The sequence below is a fragment of the Notamacropus eugenii genome, chromosome 3 (assembly GCF_028372415.1).
Source record: "Notamacropus eugenii isolate mMacEug1 chromosome 3, mMacEug1.pri_v2, whole genome shotgun sequence".
Classification (NCBI taxonomy): domain Eukaryota; kingdom Metazoa; phylum Chordata; class Mammalia; order Diprotodontia; family Macropodidae; genus Notamacropus; species Notamacropus eugenii.
This window is the reverse complement of record NC_092874.1, coordinates 73,117,371-73,140,535: the sequence shown is the minus strand read 5'-3', so window position 1 is coordinate 73,140,535 and position 23,165 is coordinate 73,117,371. Positions and strand designations below refer to the sequence as shown.

Sequence of the window (23,165 nt, the reverse complement as noted above, 5' to 3'; positions counted from 1 at the left end):
TAACTACCTTAGGGCTTTATACCCACGCACAATCCAACCACAGAGTAACCTCAAAAACTGACCAATTCATAAACTCAAAAGCTTAACTCAAGATTAGCTGAGGAGGATGGATATTGTTAGCATTTCTATTTACTATGAGTAGTGCCAACATGTTAGTAACCAGACATTAAACTATTAACCCTATACTCATACTATTTTTGAGGAATGCCTTTTAAAAAATGCTTCTTTCTTTTGGTTTTCAAAAGTATTTGGGTCTTGAGCTAATCAAATATAATTACATTCCTGGGCAAATTAAGCACCATAAAAATATACATGTGCTTAGTTCAATCAATTCACTGCTATTGAATAATTCATAGCAACTTTTCCATGGATTTATTTAAAACAAACCCATTATCTACCTTCTTGACATTGTAGCTATGTTTCTATATTCATAGCATCACCCCAGGCCACTGTATTATCTTAATGTTCTCAACACAGATCTCTGTTAACCATGTCTAAGGGATTTTATCTTAGATGTAGGTTTTCTAGGCTTGAGAATATACTAGGAACAGACAAACTAGACTGGGGGCAGATTCATTCACTCAAAGTAATGAGGAATAGAGTTCACTGGATAAGAGGTTCTGTTGCTATGATAAAACTCTTTATCCCTGATTCTGGAAAGGAGAGCTGAGTTGCCAAGTGGGATGATTGCAGTGGATGAAAAGATTGAACTGAGTGGCAGCTTTCCAGCATAAGCCCCATGAAGTAGCATGTTGGTCATGTGATTTGCTGTCAGAGTTCCAAGAACTCACAAGACGAAAGAAGTCACCTTAGAACCTCAGTTTCCTCATCTATAAAATGGAGGAGTTGGATTAGATGACCTTCTAAGGGCCTTTCTCTGAATCTGTAATCTTATGAAATATATATGTCAGCTACATGTGTATAATGTCAATGTGTGTGCATATGTTGATATTATACACATATAGATTAGGTAGATGATAGAGATAGATAGAAGTATAAGGAAGAAAAATCAAAGTTGATAGCACATGAAGTCTTCCCCAATACCTACCTTCTTCTTCTCTGAGAGTCTTTACCTCCCAAACTGATTTTTTTTTGAAGATGAATTAGACCATCTTTTTCCTCAATTCTTACCTAGTCTTTAATCACTGAATGGGTGTTGCCTTAGACAAACTGAAAAAGGCCAAGGTCTCCCACTGCGGCCAGAAGCTATTGCCAGTCATCCTGACCTATGTCTTGCCACTGGACTCAGATGACTCTGGATGAGAGAGTGAGGCTGATGACTTTTTGCAGCCCTTCCTCACTTCAATCTAATTCACTTGCAAGTCAAAACATCACCTTCCTGATGTCTTTGGTCTTCTTAGAGAACAAATGATCACCCTCCCCACCCCCACCCCCACCATGCTGCTTCTGCCATTCAGGGAAGGCTCACATTTCTCACAGCTCCGTGTCTAGATCTTTGCTTTGCATGTTTCTTCTTTCTTGTCACCAAACTGTGATATTACATGTCATAGGTCTCCTATTAGATTATAAGCTTTATGTGAGCAGAGATAGCATGCATCTTTATGCACACTATTTACACATAGTAGGCATTCGAATCAGACTCTTAGATTGTCCTTGACCCTAGAGATTATTTAGTTCATCTTGCTCATTTTACAGATAAGGAAACTAGACCTAGAGAGACCAAGTCTTATCCATGTCAATTCAAACCCAACTCACTAAATGTTTATTCAATTTAATTGATTCCTACATAAATTGTATATTTTGTTTCTCCTAGATCAGTCCACAAGTATTGGCTGAGCACCAGCGATGTGCTATTAATATAAAAGATAAAAAGAGTAGTGAAAACTTTGGCCCCAGCCTGGAAGGATTTAAATCTTTGGGAGAAAACCAAATTCATGTAAAAGGAACAAGAAGAGACTGGTCCATGACAGACAGCATTTAGTCAGGGTGGAGATTTGTTTCATCTTTCATACTTCCCCGGTGAGGTCTTGATACAACCAAGGGAACTCCTTTCCTCTCTCATCAGAATTGGAACCACATCCCCTGTAAGCATTGAGAGCAGGGATATTGAGCTGGGGAGAGAGTCTTAAGTACTTAATGTTGGCAGTTCTAACACAGTAGGACAGCATTATGGAAATCTGGAACTATAAGGGCTTGCCTATGTTGATTATATTGACTCAATGATACCCTGGGGAAGAGCATGGAGGGGAATGAGCATGCCTATTGTGAAATCAGCAGTGAGGTAGTAAATCGTGTGTGCATTAGCTGCATTTTATCCTTTCCTATGGATAGGAACCAGGTCTTTTCATCTTCCCATCCCCCTGAGTTCCTAGCATAGTGCCCTACACATAATGAGAGCTCCTTAAATGTTGGTTGAATGTTGAATGAATGAATTGTCGGTGTGTATGTTTGGAGATTGGAGGAAGCTGGAGCTTAGCTACATTTGTCATAACTCTGTAGAGAACTTAATCACAATAACAAACAGTGTCAGATTTTTATTGGGAAGGCAGCAGTTACCAGAACATTTCCACTGGCCAGAAGCTGTGAGCGAACAGATCCTCTCCCCACCCCCCCCTTGGCTACAGCTTGTCTGGCTTTCAAACTTCAGTGGAAATGTACAATATCTCAAGTCTTGTAAAGTGAAATGTAATACTGAAAACTGTAAAATATTAAACAGACTGAAAAAATGAATAACAGGCTAGGGGGAAAATGTGCTGAACTAAATTTAAAGGAATTTTTTATTAATGTTAGCTACCTTTCAACTGCAAACTCAAAGATATAGGGATACCTACCAACCTTGGAATGTAATTCTATGGAAATTAACAAAAAAAATGATGCCAAGATACTTTGAGATAACTCTTCTTACTCAGCTGCTCAAATAGAGAGACTGTTTTACCAAGTATTTGAGAAGATTTTCTTAGGGAAAAACTTAAACTTTTTAGGGAAAAAATAGAGTTAAGTAAGAGTATGGGGAAGCCATTTGGGAATAGGAAAATTGTGCTGAGATTTGAATAAACTTATAAAATGTTAATTATATGAATGGAGTCATGACAAGTAAGTTTGTCTAGCACCCCAAAAATTAAAAGGGAAAAAATCAGTCAAAATATGTTTCATTGATGTTCTCAGTTCCTAGGTATGAACAACTAGTGAAAACTGAAGACCTCTGCAATAAGGAGATACCTATAGAGAATATAACTCATAGAATTCAGGTTTAATAAGCATAAGCATAGATCAGATACTCAAACTAAGTATTACATGATGACTTGAGAGAAAACACTGAAAAGAAAAAAACAAGATAATGTGTCTTACCTTAATCACCATGGACTAGAGTTTTCTTCTCAGATATTGGCAGGTTGAACTGTTATAGGTTGGAGGACACATTTTAGTCATATCGGATCATAACCGTTGGGTCTTATTTCAGCACCTACAGCTGGACCAACCACTCCTAATGGGAATCCAGTGGATGAATGTGATGATGACCAGGCCAACTGTCACAGTGGAACAGGTGATGACTTCCAACTGACAGGTGCAGAAACCATCTTCATTTCATTGCAACACCATTTTAGCTCATATCATGGTCATCTCCAACTAATATCTAATAATCCATAGCAGAAGGGCGTGATAATCCCATTGATGATGACAAACTTTATCAAAAATTTACATTATATTTTTAAGTCACCTACCAGGAATTTGCTTTTAAAACCTACTATAATCTTTTCAGCCATTTGCACTTACTCCAGGAAGAATTTCTCTATAAGTAGACTCTGTCCCTCCCACAGGAATAAAATACACAAACACACACACAAACACACACATCACTTTAGAATGTTTATTTTCATATTCTAATGAATTTAAAATTCAAGGATTATCTCTAGAGCATAGATTCATTACCAAGCTTGCCTCATACTACAAAAATAATGATGATATTAAAGTATGAATAAAAACTAGTTTTGTTTTTTGATAAAACCTTTCAAAGAAAGGGACACTAAAATTTTTATACCTCAATTTACAAGTGATATATAAAATCACACTTTACCTCACTGTCAAATTTACAACTTACCTGAAGTAACATGGCAAATACTGTCCTCAGTAATACAAAGTATCACCTGACAATATTCTGAGAGAGAGAGAGAGAGAGAGAGAGAGAGAGAGAGAGAGAGAGAGAGAGAGAGAGAGAGAGAGAGAGAATGAACTTCTTAATCTAGTTGGAAAAGCAAAGAAAATATTAGGCAAGTAGGGAAATGTGATTACACTATTTGGAAGTTTTCCAAGGAACTAGGATTTTCACCCTATTGCTACAAAATATACCATGGGACCTTTAAAACTGCCCAGGTCATAATGCAATTTCACATAGCATCTGAATCTTATTTTGAGAATCCCAAACCTCAGAGATTAAATATAAGTGCTTATATGAAGGTATGTGTCTTTAAACAGCAGGGACACAGAAAGACCATGTAATTAATTTCCATTGGCTATATTGAAAGCCATAGTGTGGGTAATGTCAGGATGGTTCCATGTTGTTGGCTAAACTGGTTTTTTCCAATATCTCATAGTATATTTCCCAAAGTACCTAACAAATGACTTCATAATCTCTCCCTCTGAATTTTTCATTAATAATGCTATAAGCAAGAATTCCAAGCCAGGAACTAGGATGAGGGAAGAGGGGGATGGAAAGCTATAGAGGGGAAAGGGGGTTCCCAAAAACTCAACTGAGTAGTGTTACCCACCCCCTTCCAAATTTCCAGGCTAATCATCTCTTGGTCATGCTATTGATGAAATTTGTATTATTATTTCCCTTTACTTTTGTCTATGTCCAGAAACTTCAGAAAAGGCTTTATTAATGTTACTGAGCAGAAACAATCATTTTCTATTTAAAATGTCCCATAGAAGACCCTAGAGCAGCTGCAAAAGCAGAGTACCATTTTTGCAACTGGCTCTTTCAGAGCCTTCCCATAATTTCCTGTGAACATTATGCTACAGATATTGCTTTTAGTGAAGCATAACCTATGTCCATATTGAAATTCCTCATGAAAAGAGCTGACTGCAGCAATCATTGAATATTCCTGTCATACACCAGCTCTTTTCTTTATAACCCACTAAAGTGGTCAGTTGGTATTGATTAGAAACAAAGCTTCAGTTTTACTGTTGATATCAGAATAACTAACCTCCTTGCTTTCACATTCATTCATGACTGAACCAATTGAAACCAAAGTCTTTGAACAAAATCGGGCAAGTATGTTAGCCTGGAGCAAATCGTGTATGGCATACAGTTGCAAACGAGTGAAAATGGGGCATTTGTAGTGGAAACACTGGCAACCCCTCAACCATTCAAGAGCATGTATGATCAGTGTGTTCTAAATTACTCCTTGTAGAATTAGATAAATAAGTGCAATCTGTATTTTTTTGAGTCCACATTAAGGTCAAATGTTGCCTTCACCCATCGCTACTGCAGGTCTCAAGAATTTTTAAATACATTCATGAAAACAGTCGGAGAATCTGGATGCATTTCTCTACTGGCAATAGGAGGGGGGATATAAGAAGATGCTTTTGCCACAGGCATCAAAAGCTTCCTTCATACCCACTCCACCCCTAAGTGTCTTGTTAATATACCAAGCTGAGATGAAGTTGTCATTTGAAAACATCTTTTGTTTTATTAAACTCCTTTTTCTCCCCCTTCTGTAAAAATACTTGCTAATATACACTCGTTCAGTAGGAGTGATGTCATCCAACCCATTTAACTTCACCTAGTGTCCATCTAAACCACACGGTTCCTGTGGTTAAATTCATCTGACACTTTCTTTTTAAACTCTTCCAGCAGGACTTTCACTGTGGCACCTCCAACTTTGGATATTCAGTGTCACGAAGCCAAATCAAACTCTTCTCACTCTAACACTGATTGGCAGGAACATAGAAATTAGGTTCTATTCATCCTAATCAATGCTCTCATTAGAGGGGTTTTTTTTTTAAGTTATTTTGCACAGCTGAGGTTGATTTCATTTCTGTTCCTGTCATGACCTATTTGTATGGAGTTGGGGGGACGAGTTTTATAGCAGAGTGCCCACTCCATAAGGAATACATTGAGTTCCAGGTGAATTTATATGAAATACATGCAAATGAGGACAAATTCTGCTCTTTCTTACATGCTTGCCAAGGTGAAATTCACCCCAGAAGTTACTCATTTGCAAATGCCTTTGGAGTCATTAGATAATACAATTGACTTCAAAGGCACCAGGAGTCTGATTTTTACTTTGGAGCTCTGTATCTACCTGAAAGCAGAATTTGGCTCCCAACCTACAGCATGAGTGTAAAACTGATAATGCATATCAGTTTTTTAAAGTGAATTTTCACCTTGAATCTTTATTCCATAGGGCCATGGGTAACATAATGCTAATGTTCCCTGGCCTATCTCCAATTCTGCCATTATAGACTCACCTCTTTAACCCATAATACATATAATTTTTTCTTTCCAGAGCCTGCCTCATCGAGGCTTTTTTCATGGGTGACCACACATCCTGCAGGTTTACTGGGGGAGAAAGTATAGTATGACTTGTTACTGCTGCTGATTATCTCAGAATTCTTAAGAATATTCCAAGGGCAGAACTGCCTGTCTCTGATTCACACTCTGGATGTGTAACATGTGTCCCATGCTTTCTTGTTCCATGTGTAAATGGAATATCAGTGGGAGCTCCATGCATAGGACTAGGGCCCAGCTGGAGCTGGAGGGTTTTGTTATCATCAGCTGTAACAACCACAAACATTTATTGAGTATATGCTACATGCCAGGCACACAAGGCAAGAAATCTATCCTGAGTCATAATAACTGCTGTCTTCTAGCTGGGCTCCTACCTGTCCCATTCATCTATTCCTAAACTCCCTCAACCATTCTCATTCTCTCTCTCTCTCTCTCTCTCTCTCTCTCTCTCTCTCTCTCTCTCTCTCTCTCTCTCTCTCTCTCACACACACACACACACACACACACACAAACACACACACACAGCCTCTCTTATTATTTTGCATTTGAGATGGCAGGTGAATTAACTTGGCTGACAAGCATGCTAATAGAGGAAATATTGCTCTTCACTATCCACCAGTATATATTAAGTGAAATACTATATAATTGTAAGAACAGAGCGAGAATATAAGGGTCTAATAAATGGAGGAAAAGAGAAGGAAGAACTAAAGAAATAGACAGTAAAGAGGCAAAAGAAGTCACAGTCCCTAAGAGTCTGTCCTTTGACCAGGAATTTCATTGTTTAATATTGATTGAAGTCCCACAATATGTTTAGGGCTTCTTTTCCCCTCTTATCAGCAGCTGCATTTCTAAGGACAATGAGAAAGATTTCTCCCCTTCCTTTTTTCCCTGTAACAATCCAGTTTGAGATGAACTGGGGATAAACCTTGGCCTTAGAAAAAATAAACAACTTCGTCACCGGAAAGGATAGACGAGGGCAGCTAATATAAACCTCCTTCATTTTTAAAACAAGGCAAAGGGAGATAGTTTGAAACTTACCATTCAGATCGTAGAGCTAAAATACTTGGGGATCTTTCAAAGTGAAGAGATTTGGGTCAAATTTATTCAGCAATCAGTATTTTCCACTATATTTTACTCCCATGATTTTTCCTTATATGGATTGCAAATAGATAGCCCTGTGACAAAATCTCACATGGTACTAGGGTTTATAAGAAATCTGCTAGGAAAAATGATAGTTGATGTTTTAAATAGTCCTTGCATGTATGTAGCAATGTCATTTTTACGAAGTATTTCCCTCACAATAATGCTGTTAAGTAGTACAAGTATTATTATGCTCATTTTGTAGAGGAGAAAACTGAGGCTCAATCAAACAGTAAGAATTTTTCAAGAGTCAGGCACTCTGCTAAGCACTGAGGAGGCCAAGACAAGAGTGAAACTGGCACTTCCTGCAAGGAGTTTACCTGCTATTAGCTCAGAAAGATTATAAGTAACTCCCCCAGGGTCACACCTCTAATAACTATTACAACCAAGACCGAAACCCAGGTCCTTCTGACTCCCCCAGGCCATTGATTTTTGTTTTGGTTTCAGTACACCACAGATGTCTCTATAATCTATGCACTCTGACCTTTTTTGTGGGTAAGTTTATATGCTGAAATTCAGAGAGCTGACTGGAGAGTATTACAATTTAAATAAAGTATAGGGACTTGTGTGCATGCATATGCATGCGAAATAGAGATGGGGACATAAATAGAGAAATGGAAACCGAGACAGATACTGAGATGCACCAATACAAGATACAAGCATAATATGTCTAGATGCTTATAATATATCATTCAAATGCATTTAAATCTATCATTTCTCATCTGTAATGTTTCCCCTTCTCATTGCCTGCTTTATGCTCTCTTCCAGGTGGTACCACCCTACTGGCCACAGAGAAACCAACAGTCATAGAAAGTACCATACAGTCAGGTATGGCGTTCTGTGACTCCTTTGCTTATAAGCACGGTGGGCATCCAAGGCACCAACAGTGTATTTGTAGGGCTTCCTCCTCCACTTTTACTTCTCCTAAAATTCCCTGCAGGAGAGCAGCAGCATCTGGTCTCCAAGTGCCATACCATAAATATATTTTTTTTCTCCTTTCATCCACATGTATATGCAGCAGGGACTGAGATTTCCTTGCCGATGAGCCATTGCCAAATGGTGACAATCCCAGCTACCCACCAAAGAAACTGACTAACATACTTTGTTTAAACGCAGCAGTCTAGGACACGGGCTGTGTTTGCAAACTGTAGGGAGAGAGAGGCTCACAGACAGCACAGCCTGACTGTTTATTTTCCTCACGAAGCTGCAAAACCAAGACAGGCAAAGTTTGTCAGTTTTGCCTGCCGCAGACTTGGCAGTTTTACAGTAATGTTTCCAGTGGGCCGGTGGGCTCGGGCCACAAAAAACGGGGTGCAGGAAACCACTGCTATAAACGTGTGCAGGAAGGGAAGTACTCCGGGGAGCCCTGGGGCAGCACCTCCTCATCCTTATATTAATAGAAAACCTAATGACTCCCAAAGTCTTTCAGAGGCTATTTATCAGAGCTTAACCACACTCTAGGGTTATGGCCTTTCTTTTCTTTTCTTTTTTTTTTTTTCAAGTATTCTGTGCATTAAGTATTCCTCACAGACACGCACCAAAAGAAAACAATCAGTGCTGGCAAGTGGCAGTTTTAAAATACTTTAAAGTTAATCATTACGGTTAAGGTGAGCAGGTCAGTTTTTCAGTTTCTCCATTTCCTTTATTAAGCACAATCGTCCACCGCCACCACGGTAATTTATTAACGGGGCATGTGGTGTATATCAATGTTTCCTCAATAGTCCGGCACCATCAAGCCAAGCTGAAAACAGAAAGGGTTGGCCTAATTAGTATGCTTCCTTTAGGGACACCATCACTGTTGACCTGATTAGGCAGCAAAGCAAACTTCTCTACCTTGAACTTAACCCCTCAATCTCCCTGCTGAGCATTCAGGTTGACTGACCATCTCCCTGATGCCTCCAAGTCCAAATACTTCTTAATACTTCAGAGTAAAAGTGAGGGATTCCCATACTGTTTAGTTTGCTTCTGTCCACCCCCACAGCCCTGCTCTGTATTGCTCTCTATAATCTGAGTGAATATTTATCTGTATGATTCTCTTTGTACTCAACATGGGCTTTAAGTAGGGTGGCAATAATAAGTACTAAGAAAATACAGCCAACTTTCCACTATAGGTACTAAAGAGACCAGGAGATAGGAAATACAACCAACTGTCCATTAGGTGCATGAATAGGGAAAACAAACAGGATCAATTAAATGAAGTCCTGATCATTCCCTTAAATGATTTCATCGTTACTTTCAGTTTTCTGCTCCGTTGGCACAACTATTAAAGCTGCAATGAAATTGTGCTATCACTTTAATTTCCTGTCCTATCTTCTCCCCCACCTTCTGCTGGAGATACTCCTACCTGGGTGTGCTAATGCATCCGATTAGACACTCTCTCCACTGATGCAACTCTCGGCACTTTGATTCTTAGAAAACAGAAGTCGATGTGGGCAAAAATTCTTATTACCTCGTGGCCAACCTTCTTAGGTTAACTTAGCCACTTAACTAGACTGGTCATAGGTCACGTGATCAGAAGAGATCTTCTCATTGAACCCAAATACTTTACAAATGGGGAAACTGAGGACTAAAGCGATCAAGTGACTCAAGTCCTAGGAGGAAGCCAGTATGTGCTGAGCCCATACTCCAAGACTTTTTATCTCAGTTGGACTGATTAGGGCCTGTGCATTACTGACACAGCCTTCAAGAACTCATGCTTAGCTCCCCACCACACTGAGGTATCTGAGCTAAGGCATTTTTTTGAAGAGCAAGTGTTAATACTATAAAACTAGCCAAAAGATAAAAAGTAGAAAGAAAGAAGAATGAGGACTACAGAAATCAGGACTTCACAGACTGAATAGTTTTCTCCTATGTAATCAAGAATTTCTCAGAATTGCCTTAAGAAAGAGAAAAGGGGGGAAAAAACTCCACTGGTTGACTCATTTAATTTGAACTTGAGGTCAAGGTCATGGTTCTTCAGTTTCACATAAAGGAACTTTGTTCCATGGTCACAGACAGCAAGCCTGCTGTCTCACTAAAGGCATAGTCAAAGGGTGCCCACCCAACTTAATGCAGTTCAACCCATCTCCACTATAGAAAGGAGGGGAAGAAAAAAATTTAACAACCTCAAAGACCATGTCTGCCGGTACTGACATATGCAGGGTCATCTCTGTGTGCAAAAGACAGCACCTCGTATCTCTTTTTCCACTCGCTAATTTACTGCCTATTTATTGTCCAAGGGGTGGTTTGGGACTGCTGAATCAGCAGCTATCATTTGGGGGAGGAAGAGGGGCAAGAAGGCCGGTAAGAGTAACTCAGCAAAGAGCTTCCTCTAAGATGTTTGTTTTCCAGTTTATTGCGGTTTCAATAGTGACAGCATCCTTTAAGGAAGTATACTAATTAGACCGGGGCTTTCAAGCTAGCCCAGTGGTATCATACTGTTGAGGAAACATTGATATACATCACACACCCTGTTGATGAATTACTGTGGAAGCTAAGGTTGATTGTCTGGTGCATTTAGAAGAACTGGGGATATCATTTATATCCCTGAGGATACAAAACTAGATTCAGAGTGAAAAGACATGAGTTTTACTCTTGCTCCAGTCTGTTACTATTACAGCTACTACTACTTCTGCTGCTGCTACTAGCTAACATTTATACAGCACCTACTATGTGCCAGTCACTACAATATGGGCTTTACAATGATTATCTCATTTGATCCTCACAGCAACCCCAGGAGGTAGGTATTATTATTATCTCCATTTTACAGATGAGAAAACTGAAGCATTTCGAGGTTAAGTCACATAAGTACTAGCTGTCTGAAGCCATATTTGAACTCAGGTTTTTCTGACTCTAGTGCCAGAATTCTATCTACTGAGTCACCTAGACAAATCATTTATCCCCTCAGAGGCTTGGTCTCCTCTTTTGTTAAATGAGAAAAATAATACTTGTCCTGTCTATCTCATAAGTTAGTTATGAAGAAAGTGTTTTATAAGCCTTAAAATGTTATATTAAGGGGAATCATTGAGTTATCTTTCATTAGTGCCCACTGGCATAGAGCAGACTGTATTTATGTAGAAGCTGAGAACTAGCAAGGACCTCAAAGGTCATTTAGTCTTAAATGAGAATCCCCACTAAAACTCACCCAACAAATGGTCTTCCAGCCTTTGCTTGAAGACTTCCTGTAAAAAAGAGCCCACTACTTCCCCAGACAGCCTTTGGATGGTTCTAATTATAAGGAAATTTTTCCTGATAGATATCAAGCCTAAATCTGCTTCCCAGTAACTCTCCTACTTCTAGATTCTGGAGCCATGAAGAACAGGAAGGCAGAGTTACCCCAAAATAGGTTCTGGGATGATAGAAAAGTTCATTTTGACCTGTGGGTTCTCTCCAGTAATTGACACAATTCTTTGTGCATCAGAGAACCTGGGAGTATCGATCTTTCTCATTCGTTTTCACAAACTGGAAAATCAGAACTCATCAGAGCTCTCTATCAGAATCCAATTCTGCCATGGTTATATACAACCAGCCAGAGCCTAACTCTTACCAATGTTAGTAAACTCGATAAGCACATAATATTCTCACACCTTCTGGGTGGTTGCATTATATGCAAGATTCCATTACTGCTATGCCAAGACAGCTGGTGCAACTACCATCTTTTAAAATACACTTTCCCTCTACCAGGCCTCATATGCTTCTAGGTCTTTCAACATTGCTATAGCAACTCAAAGTGTGTTAGTGTCCTTGCAATTTTCATGCCCCTCATCACCTCCCCTTGTTTAAATGGAAGGACCAGCCTGTGAGTTGGGAATATTCAGCTACTCAATAGAAACTTTGTATACTAGACTTTAAAATTAAATCCTCGTGCACATTCACCGTTAATGATTCAACTGTGAGTAAGATTGGCTCTATAAGTACAGCTGGTGGTTGCTCTCAGAGACTATAAATTTGTTTTAAGTTCACAATATTGTTTCCTGCTATTTTTTTAAGAGCCAAGCAGGAATTTGACATTATTCCCGTTTGCTTTAATGAGAATTGTGCAGCTAGGGTACCCGGATAGTATTTTGAAGATTTAGGGGTCAATATTCCAATGTTCAGTTTACATTTATAGGTATCTTGTGCCTCTAATTGCCTTTTTTTGCCCAGACCAGAGTCTGAAACTTCAAACCATTTTCACCACCCTAAAATGCCTTCCTTCCACTATTTCTTACAGAATGAAAACTAGCCATGAACTCCAAATTCATTGACCAACAGGTAGAAAGAAAGAGTGGAAGAGAAAAGTACACATAGTCATCGGCATCCTCTGATCAAAACTTAGATTTGCCAGACTGGGAGGAACCTTGGAAGTTCCCTTGACCCACCATACAGGGCCACACCCACGACTTCCTAAACAGATGATAATCTAAGCCTTTAAAAAAAAAAAAAAAGACTTCCAGGCAAAGAGATTCCACAGTCTGGGTAATAATAAGAACCCAAACTCATTTGTTTGTGACATCTGTAGAAATCCTTTAGTTTAACTCACAGATGCCATGGTTTCCTCTACTGAAGGACATGTTTAGGGTTGTAGCAAAGGAAACATAATCTGAATTATATATAAAATGCTCCATTGCCTTCCTGTACTGAATGTTTTATAAAATATCATTTAAGATGACCAAAAATAAAATGTTCCCATTAACATTTTTCTAATATATAGTTATGCCCAGTATGATCAGATTGTAGTATCCAAGTCTACTTAAACCATTCAAACTTCAATTTACTGTCCTTCATCTGCAAAATTTAATCTACTAGGCAAAAGTGTGGTAAATTTTGGAGAGGCTTTCTCATGCTTTAAGAAGCCTTATTTCATGGTTATGAAAGACCAGGCATGAAACATATCTCTCCAGTGACACCAGAACTGTGAAATATGGCCCTTTTCTGCTAGCTGAGAATGTCCACATTGCGTACATCATCTGGTTTCCTAGTTTACTTCCATGGATTTAGGGTGTCATCCTTTGGATTGACATTGTCACTGGAATTAAGATTTTTTTCTATTCCATTTGACAGTATATTAAGTGGAACCCTTCTTCCAAAATTTGACATGAGTTGGAAGTAAATGTTAGGGTTTTCAAAGTGTTCCTTGGATGCCAGAAATGTAAAGATTTCATCCTTATCTGTTTAAAAGATCTTTCCATTAAAATTCCAAGTGCCATTGTTGGAGTGCAAAGGGAGGAGGCTGCTGGGGAGGGATAACAGAGGTGGGGAAGAGAAAGCAAAATACTTGGGCAAAGTTAAAGCTCAAAACAAGATATGATCTCATTCTGACCATCATAAGCCTTAAGATACCAGACTTCCCTTGCTATACATGAGACTTGTGAGGTTTATTTTAAGTTCAATTGGCAGGGTGCCCTGTTTGTCTCTTTCCCCTTTCCATTTCAATGCTGCCATCTTGTGGGCGGTCTAAACTAAATGAAAGGCAATGAAATTTGCTGGTGTTACTCTAGATTCTTAAGATGCCTTATTTTCTTTAACAAAAAAACCGTGCATTGAGGAATCCATAGCTTGTCCCTGTATATGTTTTAAGTTTGAATTTGGAAGGAGGCCTTAATTTTGCCACAAATATTCCAATATTGAATGGGTTTTTGGTTTCAGCATTCACAAGGTTAAGTGAAAATCTTAAAGGTGAGAATCTTATGAAAATTTTATAAGATTATATATTTGGGAAGGAGCATTGTCAGGCAATGCCTTGGCAGATGAATGGGGAAAATAGTTGATCTGTAGCAATGAACTCCACAAATTCCAAAGGAAGAGTTTTTTAAAGATGAAAATTTTCTGGCGGTTATTTAACTGTATATATAGTTTCACTTAGCTCTGTGGTTTTCAGCGTATCAAGCATTTTAAGTAGGGGAAAAACGCACAAACCATAAAACAGAAAACAAAAAAAAAAGATTAAAGTTTATTATATAAATAGCACAAAAAATGCTAATTCTCCTCCCCAAAAAACCGTCATCTGAAACATCTAGTCTAACTATGAAAACTTTAAAAGATTGTCGTGGAAATTCGCATTAATATCAGTATTGCATCTTAAAACAATCCACACATCCAGATTTGTTTAAGGCTGTGAGTCAGACTCCTCTCAGTATTCTTGTTTGTCGATTTCTGTCTATATGATTCAGTCTCATCAAGGACCATTAAATATTGTGAAAGAAAGGACTTCAAGTGGTACTAGAGGTGTCATTGAAAGATACCCATCTTTATTTTTTTTAATGTAAAACCAATTTGACACGGCCATTTCTAATCTGTTTAGAGTCAGTAGAGAATAGCTAAATGAAATTTTGACATTTTAAAAACAATTTCCCTGCATTTCAAGTTTCTGGCAGTCCTGATATTTGTGGCCTTCCCAGAATATTCAAGCAGAAATGAATTTCACATAAATTTTCTTTCCAGGGACCAATTGAGGTCTCTATTTTATTCTAAATTAATTGATTAACTCTGTCTTTTTTCTGCCTGTCTCTTTTTCTCTTCCCTGCCCAATGAAGAGTTTTCAGCATATGGTTTTAACTGTGGATTTGGCTGGGGATCTCATAAGACATTCTGTCAGTGGGAACACGACAATCACGTGGAACTAAAGTGGAGTGTGTTGACGAGCAAAACAGGGCCTATTCAAGATCACACAGGTAATCGTGAGTTCATGGTAAACCCCATTCTCTCCAAGAATCCTTTTTGAACCAGAGGACTCTCTGGGGGGATGGGACAAGCTGTACTGGTTTCTATGAATTTTTAAATAGAAAGTCATCCTGAGACAAGAGCCATGCAAATGGGGTTCCATTGATTAGATATCCTCTTTGTCGTTTTCCTTCTTATATAAAGATTTACTCAAGACAAGGAGCAAAGAATTATGGTTTTATGTCTCCTGTGAGAAGTGTCCCTCCTGGGAAGTCATTCAGTAGAAGAAATGCACACAAATTAGTCATTTTGTATCTAAAATTCAAAAATAAAATCATATAGAGTTAGAAAGACAGAAATCACCTCTTAAAACATCTTATACAATTGGCCATTGAACCTACAAGGACTTGAAGACCTCCACGGTCAAGGAATTCACCACCCCCACCAACAAACGCCATTCCATTTTTCAAGAGCTCTAGTTGTTAATAAGTTTTTCTTCTATTTAGCTGAAATCTGTCCCTCAATCACTGTCCACTCATGGCTCCTAGTCTTGCCCCCTGGAGCCAACTAAAACAAATTTAATCTCTCTTTCACATAATAGCTCTTCAAATACTTGAAGCCAGCTTGCTAGCATGCTTCTCCTAAATCTCCTGATCCTCTTATGGGATGGCTTGATTTCCCATACCTTCCTCTAGAAAGCCTCTAGTTTCTCAATGTCCTTCTAAAATCAGAACCAAACACAGTGTAATTATAACCTCCCTTTTTCCGGAGAAGGTGTTTCTTTGAACTTAGAGTGCCAGGTCTTACTGCTGAGTCCTATGAAATTCGCCCTCTTCTTTAAAAAAGCCTGTTCTTTTTTGTGTGTCTCTTTCTGTTCCTATTTATGCAGCTGAGTTTAAAACTTTATTTTAATCTCCACTAAAAGTCATCTTGTTAGAGTTGGCATATCATTCTAGCCTATTAAGATGTTTAGGTTTTTTTAAGCAGAACAGATAAAGAGCCAGGTTCAGAGTCAGGAATCAATGCACTTGCTACGTACCAGCACTTGTTACATCAGATCTAAGCTGAAGAGCCCTGTGGTGCTCCCCTAGAGGTCTTATTCCAGATTGACAACAGTCCATTCATTAAACACAATATTTCGCGTCCAATCATTTGATCCATTGCAAATTCAACAAACTGTACTTTCCTAACCCATATCTCTCTGCCTTGTCCAAAGGGTATCATGAGACCGCTTTAAATGAAATACAACTATAGTATGTCTACAACATTCATTTTTTTCCGAGCTAAGGAAAGTCTAAGTCTAGTACTTAACTCTTTCATAGGCCTGGAGCTGGGATAGGGCTTGATAGTTTGAAAGACTGTTTTGAAAGACTTTAACTTCATTCACTTCTGAACAGGTGAAGGTGGCATTAAAAAAAAGTGCCCCTTAACCCCCCTTCCAAAAAAATTTAAATAACCTTTTCACACCTTGTAGAAAGAAACTAATAGGACAACCAGCTGGAAAAGAACAATTCCAATTTTTTAATCATTTCCCCAGTTTACCTCTTCTTTGACATTCACTTAGCTGATAGTATAAAGAAGTAAGAATTTCCTATCTTGGATAAAAACTTTCAATATGCTGGTATTTTTCCAAATACTCCTTATTTAAAAGTAATGGTTTTCCCCAGAATCCCCAGAGTAGGAATTTGCTGGTGTGTTGAGACTTCATTAAAAGAAGATTCCCCCCATGTTGGTGTTTTGGTAGAGTGGGTCAGTGTGACATGGATTATTGGTCTATTTTGTTCTTCCCCTTTTATCTGGTGAATGGAGTTATTAAGAGTGCCGGATAGGCCTTCCTCTTACACAGCTCTAACCTTCCCTTCCCCCTTGCCCTAATGAGAATGACAAGGAAATTAGATAAAATTGGACTCCTTCAGTCCTGAGACACTTTTCATTGAATCTTAAGACAAGTAGTTTTAAAAAACTTAAAATACTTTGACTGTAAATGGCACTGTACATATAAATGGCATCAAATTAACTAAATGCAATTAGCTGAAATGAAGGCAGTAATGGTGAAAAAATTGATGCAAAGTGAAGGCAAATGGCTCAGTAGGATCTGACATTCAACGGAGGTTAAAAGCTAAGTGAGCCAGAGACTGACAAAAGCTAAAAGGCTGCAGAAGGAGAGCACTAATTGAGACAATGAACACAGAGTTCCTGACCCAGAACTGGGATAAAATCCCTAAAAGGAAAAATATCTTTACTTCCTGACTAGATGTGTTACGGAGGCTGTGTGGACTGTGATTCTGGGCTTAAATTAACAGCATGAAAAGTGCTACTTCCTCTGTTTTCATGGCCAGCCATCTCAGCTTGGCCATTGGACCGATGCTGTCATTACTAAAAATAAATAGATCTACTAAAATGCTAGCAAAAAAATTTCACACGCACACAATCTTTCACAATTTTCTAGTTTTTCACAGTCACTAGTTTTCTTCTTTTTCTTTCGTCCTTCCCTCCCTTCTTTCTAGCTCCTTCCTTCTTTCCTTCCTATTCCTTCCTCCTTTTCTTTCCCTTTCTTCTTTCTTCCTTTCTATCTTATTCTTTCTTCCTTCCCTCCTTTCTTCCTCCCTTCCTTTCTTTTTTCATCTCTCCCTCCTTCCCTCCTTTTCTTCCTTGCTTCATTCATTCCCTCTTTCCATCCATCCTTCTTCCTTGATTCAAGCCATGGGAACCATTTTAAAATATTATGCAGACACTATATCACACTGCGCAACTTTAGACTTATTTAAAACAGCTCTGTTTGGATTTCCATGTTAGGCGTTTAACAGTGATACTCTAAAGTTTCTCTGACAAGGTTTTGGGGTTTAGGGATTTTCTTTGGTGAGGAGTGGAATTGGGCAGGAGGCTTGCTGTCTCTTAAAGGAAACCCAGATCTGGAAGCTGAGTTCTAATCAGGTAGATACTAGGATACAAAAACAAAATTGTCCCTCCTCTATAGGAATATACATTCTATTGGGGAACAAGGCGACATTGTCCTAGAAACTGTAAGGGACTTTACAAATAGTAGGTGCTTAGGAAATAACTGCTATATTGAATTCTTTGATGACTGATCTTTTGCATTGATCAAAAGGCCTAGGACAGGAAAATTAGCCCACTCTTGGATTTTTTTGTTGTTCAGTCCTTTCTATCATGTCCAACTCTGTGACCCCATTTGGGGTTTCCTTGGCAAAGATACTGGAATGGTTTGCCATTTTCTTCTCCATACTCTTAAATAGGGGGATTTAAAAAAGAAATTACTTCTAAAACCTAACTGAAAGAATGGAAAAGGACAATAATTCATTCAAAGGAAGAACTTGAACTGAATTAATATTAGTTTGCTTTGAGTTCATATAGTATTAAGATTATAAGATCTGGAAAAGGGTCTTCAAAATCATCTAGTCCAATCCCTTCATTTTACAGATGAAGAAAACAATATTCAGGTTTTGTTGTATTCTAAAGATTTAGAAAACATATAGGTTCATTTTTAGCTTTAACTGGCTCATAGGTATTTTATTGGTCTTCAGTGGGAAAGAGCCTTTGGGTTGGAAATTCAACCAAATTGAGTTCATGGCTTAGGTTTTTTATTTTGTTTTGTTTTAGTTTTTTAGTCAAAGTTGGATTTTTTTTTGTGGTTTAGGAAGTGTGATATAGTGGAAAGAGGAATATATTTGGACTGTGATTCAGAAGATTCTAGTTCTAGCCGCAATGGTCTCCAAGGTTCTGTCCAGCTTTAAATTTTGTGATCTTGTGATCTACTACTATGACCTCGGGCAAATCATGCTCCTTCCCTGAACCCTAAGTCATCTTTGTAAAATGAAGAGTCTAGATTAGATGGTCATTAGGACCTTTCCAACTCTGAAATGTGATTATCTATCAAATTAGTTCCTATTTGGTTCTAGAAAATTTGTTAATGTTATTTCTTTTTATCTACTCATTAATGTTAATTCATTGTTAGTAGAAGTAATATTATTTTAAAATTATTCCTTTGGCATTCAAAGTTTGCTTTTATTCACATCCTTGATGGCAAAGATAATATGTGTTGTCAAAGTCTGAACAAGGGGAGGAATACTCATTTATATTTATTATGAGTTACTCTGACCTGGCCTTTTCAAGTAATCCTATGGAGTACAAATGATCCCTCCAGGGGGTGGAAGGGGAACAAAACCCTGATTGTTACTATTTCTGCTTTCCCTGAACTACTTCATTGACTGTCCCTAGTTCTCAATCCAAGCGTAGCCTTTTTCCACAGTTCCAACTTCATTGTACTCTTCCTAAATTCTATTACTCTTTCTACCTTTCCAGAATTAGAACCTTCACTCTTGGCCAACCCACATCCGACATTTCTTAAACTCATCCCCTCCTTCCCACCTCCATATTCCTCATAATAATCAATTTTTCCTTCAAATCCTACCTCTTCCCTGACTAACCTAAAGAAGTCCTGAAAGATGAGTACTATCATTATCCCCATTTTACAGTCAAGGAAACGGAGGCAGACAGATTATACAGGGTCACACAGCTAGTGTCTGAAGCTGGATTAGAACTCAAATCTTCCTCATTTCAGGTTCCAACACTGTATCCACTGTGCCACCTTACTTCTCCCCAAACAACAAATGCAAGAGACCCAACTATCTTACACTCATTCTTAGTCCAAGTCGAGGAGATGGTCCTTAGTGTATTCAATTTCTTAAGTCCCCAAAGTTTCATTTCAGAAAGGTACATTTGTGACTGTCAATCTCTGTGGACAAACATATCACTCTTTCTTTGTGTGCCCTGAGATAAACAGACTTTCAGAGCTCAAGACATCAGTAAGTAGTTTATCTCTTAGACAAAATGAACCAAAAATGGATAGACTTAGTAGTTCATAGATGGCCAGTAAGAGGTGATTTATTTCAATCACCCTTTAATTACCATCATTAATAAAGGTATTGATACAGAATGAACATGTCAGTGACACCACACTGGGAAAGAACCGGCTTATATAGCCCCTGTCTTCTTATGCTCTACCCAGGATAGTACTGAAAAGGGCAGACAAATATACAGATACCAAACATTTATACAATAAACTATACAAATCTGGCTTGAGGTCATAGCTCAAAAGCTAGAATTAGGTGCCTCAAAGCCTAACTAGTTGAACCCCCTCATTTTACAGATAAGGAAACTGACCTAAGGTCAAACAGGTCTCAGTAGTGGGATTTGAACCAAGGTCATCTGATTTCAAAATCAATGCTCTTTCCACAGTATATATTGAAATATATTAACTGTATTTAAGGCAGAGAATAGGATTCATAATTCCATCGTCTGTACTTTGGCCTTAGTCCTACTTCAATGCCTCAGTATAACGTGGAGATGATGACATGGGTTCCTTCGGGTAACTGAACATCAAAATACCAGCTCCAGCAGGTACTACCAACGTAAAAAAGCTTGAGGCACAGGCCTACTGACCAACTATATAGCTGTGGTCTAAAGACCAACCTAGTTGAATTCAGAAAGGTTCATCACCAGTTGGGTTGTAGAATTTTTCACTCCTGGTGGTTCTTCTAAGTCACAGAGGGATTGGAAACTGAGTCCTTGGAGGGAAGGCCAACACCAAGGAAACCATAGCCCCTGGAAGTATTTAAGTATTAGCTTGAGTGATTTCTGTTTGAAGTGCAAACAGTGAAGCATGAGTTATATGTTTAGACCCAGTGGTGACAGAGGGAAGTTTTCCCACTTGGGATAATTAAAAGTAAAACCAATAATAAGTAATTGCAGCTTAGAGACTATCTCCACTGCCAAAACCAGCCCATTCCAAAGGGCTTCGAAAATGTAGCTTTATATGGATTCAGATCTGGTGCCTTGACCTAAGCGGGAACAATTCTCACAGTTCAGAACTATATATATTATCTGTGGGGGCACTACCACCACCACCACCACTACTACTACTACTGATAGTAATGATAGTTATAGCTAACAATTATGTAGTGCCTATCATGTACCAGACATTGTGCCAAGGGCTTTCCAAATGTTATCTCATTTCCCCATTTACAGTTAAGGAAACAGAGGCAGACAGAGGTTAAGTGACTTGTACAGGGTCACACAGCTTATATGTGTCTGAAGCTAGATTCACATTCAAGTCTTTCTGACTCTAGGACCAGCTCTCTATCCACTGTTCCACCTAGATGCTGCTCCTTGCACCCCAATAGTCCCCATCACCAAATGCAAGAGAAACTTAACCCTCTCATACTAACTGGGGAGAAACCCAGGCCAAATTAGAGTAAAGCGATGAATAAATTTTACTTTTATAAAACTGCAACTGTATCACTTTAAAATATACACTTAATATAAACCAGCAACTAAAAGTTGTGATCCCGGACAAGTCACTTAACCCTACTTACCTCAGTCTCCTTACCTGTAAAATGAGCTGGAGAAGGAAATGGTGAACCACTCCAGTATGTTTGCCAAGAAAACCCCAAATGGACTCACAAAGACTTGGATATGACTGAAAAACAATTTTTAAAAAAAGCAAAAAAACCCCAAAGTATTGTTGATTTGGTTTGACTAATGTCTCTACCAGAAACAAAAACAAAAGACTCATGTATTAATTGTATACTTGCACATTGTATATGTAGACGTGTCCTTGTCAGTACTGACAGCAGCTAGTGGATGGTGCAGTGGAGCAGGAGTCAGAAAGATTTGATTCTAAATCCCGCACTGAACTGTGAGACCCTGGGAAAGTCACTTAACTTCTTTCATCCATAAACAGGAGATAATAATAGCACTTAGTTCACAAGACCATTGTGAGGATCAAATAGGAACATAGATATAGATTTAGATTACAGAGAAATAATGCATGTATATGTATGAATATATACATATATGTATATAAATTCATGCACATATTCTATGCATACGTGTATGAATATGTGTACATATGTGTGTGTGGTCTTTATAAATAAAGTACTTTGCAGTTGTCACCATCATCATTGACCATGATGAAGCTGGATGCCTTAGTAGACAGGTCTGTGCTCTGTTCAAGTTTGGCTGGTCCCCAGGACAGTGTCCAGTGTCATTTCCATGCAGACTCTGCATAAATTTAATTCAATACAACAAACATTTACAAGACCACTCAAACAGTTACAACAAATGTTGATCAGATAGAAGTCCTGGATATGATTTAATGAACAGTCAAGAGTCATTTTTAATTAGTCCAGTCCATGTTTGTATGCAAATGAGCACTGCTGGAGTGGTTTTAAAGGTGCTCAAAAACAGTTTGTTTTTTCCAAGAAGACAGAATTCATCCCCAAACCATGACAAAATGATCATGGTTCCAAATGAACAGGATATGAATTAATGAGGCTTTACAGAATAAAGAATCCTAATCAGGCTATTGTTGCAAAGATGCACACAGAAGGGCTTTGGCTACAGAGCAAGGCTTTTTAGAGTTTCCCTGTGAAGAGTGCCCTTTCCATTTCTTACAGTGAGTCCTGGCAGCTCAGCCCGGGAAAAATAGGCTTGGAGGGGAGAGGGATTTCAAAGAAAAGAAAGCAAAAGAACAGTGAATGTGGCCACTCTTCCTAACACAGTCTTATTGTCACAGCAGGAGATGGTAACTTCATCTATTCCCAAGCTGATGAAAATCAGAAGGGCAAAGTGGCCCGGCTACTGAGCCCCATCGTTTATTCCCAGAACTCCGCCCATTGCATGACCTTCTGGTACCACATGTCAGGTTCCCATGTTGGCACCTTGAGGGTCAAATTGCGCTACCAGAAGCCAGATGAATATGATCAAACACTCTGGACTGCCATTGGACATCAAGGAAACCACTGGAAGGAAGGACGTGTTCTACTTCACAAGTCTCTGAAACATTATCAGGTATGTTGGCCTGCCTGGGCTGGGGGCAGTTGATTCATATGATCAGTTAGAGAGTGTTGAAAGG

General features: G+C 38.6%; 1 protein-coding gene and 1 long non-coding RNA gene across 11 annotated transcripts in view; one reads left to right on the top strand and one right to left on the bottom strand.

The window, feature by feature from the left end:
* LOC140532887 (uncharacterized) overlaps window positions 1–3,426 on the bottom strand; it is a 37,593-nt gene extending 34,167 nt beyond the window's left edge. The window contains exon 1 of the long non-coding RNA XR_011976721.1: window positions 3,310–3,426. This is a non-coding gene — a long non-coding RNA (uncharacterized lncRNA). The remainder of the gene's footprint in view (window positions 1–3,309) is intronic.
* The window catches only part of NRP1 (neuropilin 1), a 176,529-nt gene that overhangs the window by 144,239 nt on the left and 9,125 nt on the right, over window positions 1–23,165 (top strand). For 4 of the 10 annotated variants that reach the window (XM_072651966.1, XM_072651967.1, XM_072651971.1 and 1 more), the window contains exons 12-15: window positions 3,422–3,526; window positions 8,381–8,440; window positions 15,106–15,243; window positions 22,827–23,101. In XM_072651966.1, the coding sequence (XP_072508067.1) occupies window positions 3,422–3,526; window positions 8,381–8,440; window positions 15,106–15,243; window positions 22,827–23,101 (578 nt within the window). The remainder of the gene's footprint in view (window positions 1–3,421; window positions 3,527–8,380; window positions 8,441–15,105; window positions 15,244–22,826; window positions 23,102–23,165) is intronic. The other 6 variants (XM_072651973.1, XM_072651970.1, XM_072651972.1 and 3 more) reach the window with 4 other exon arrangements.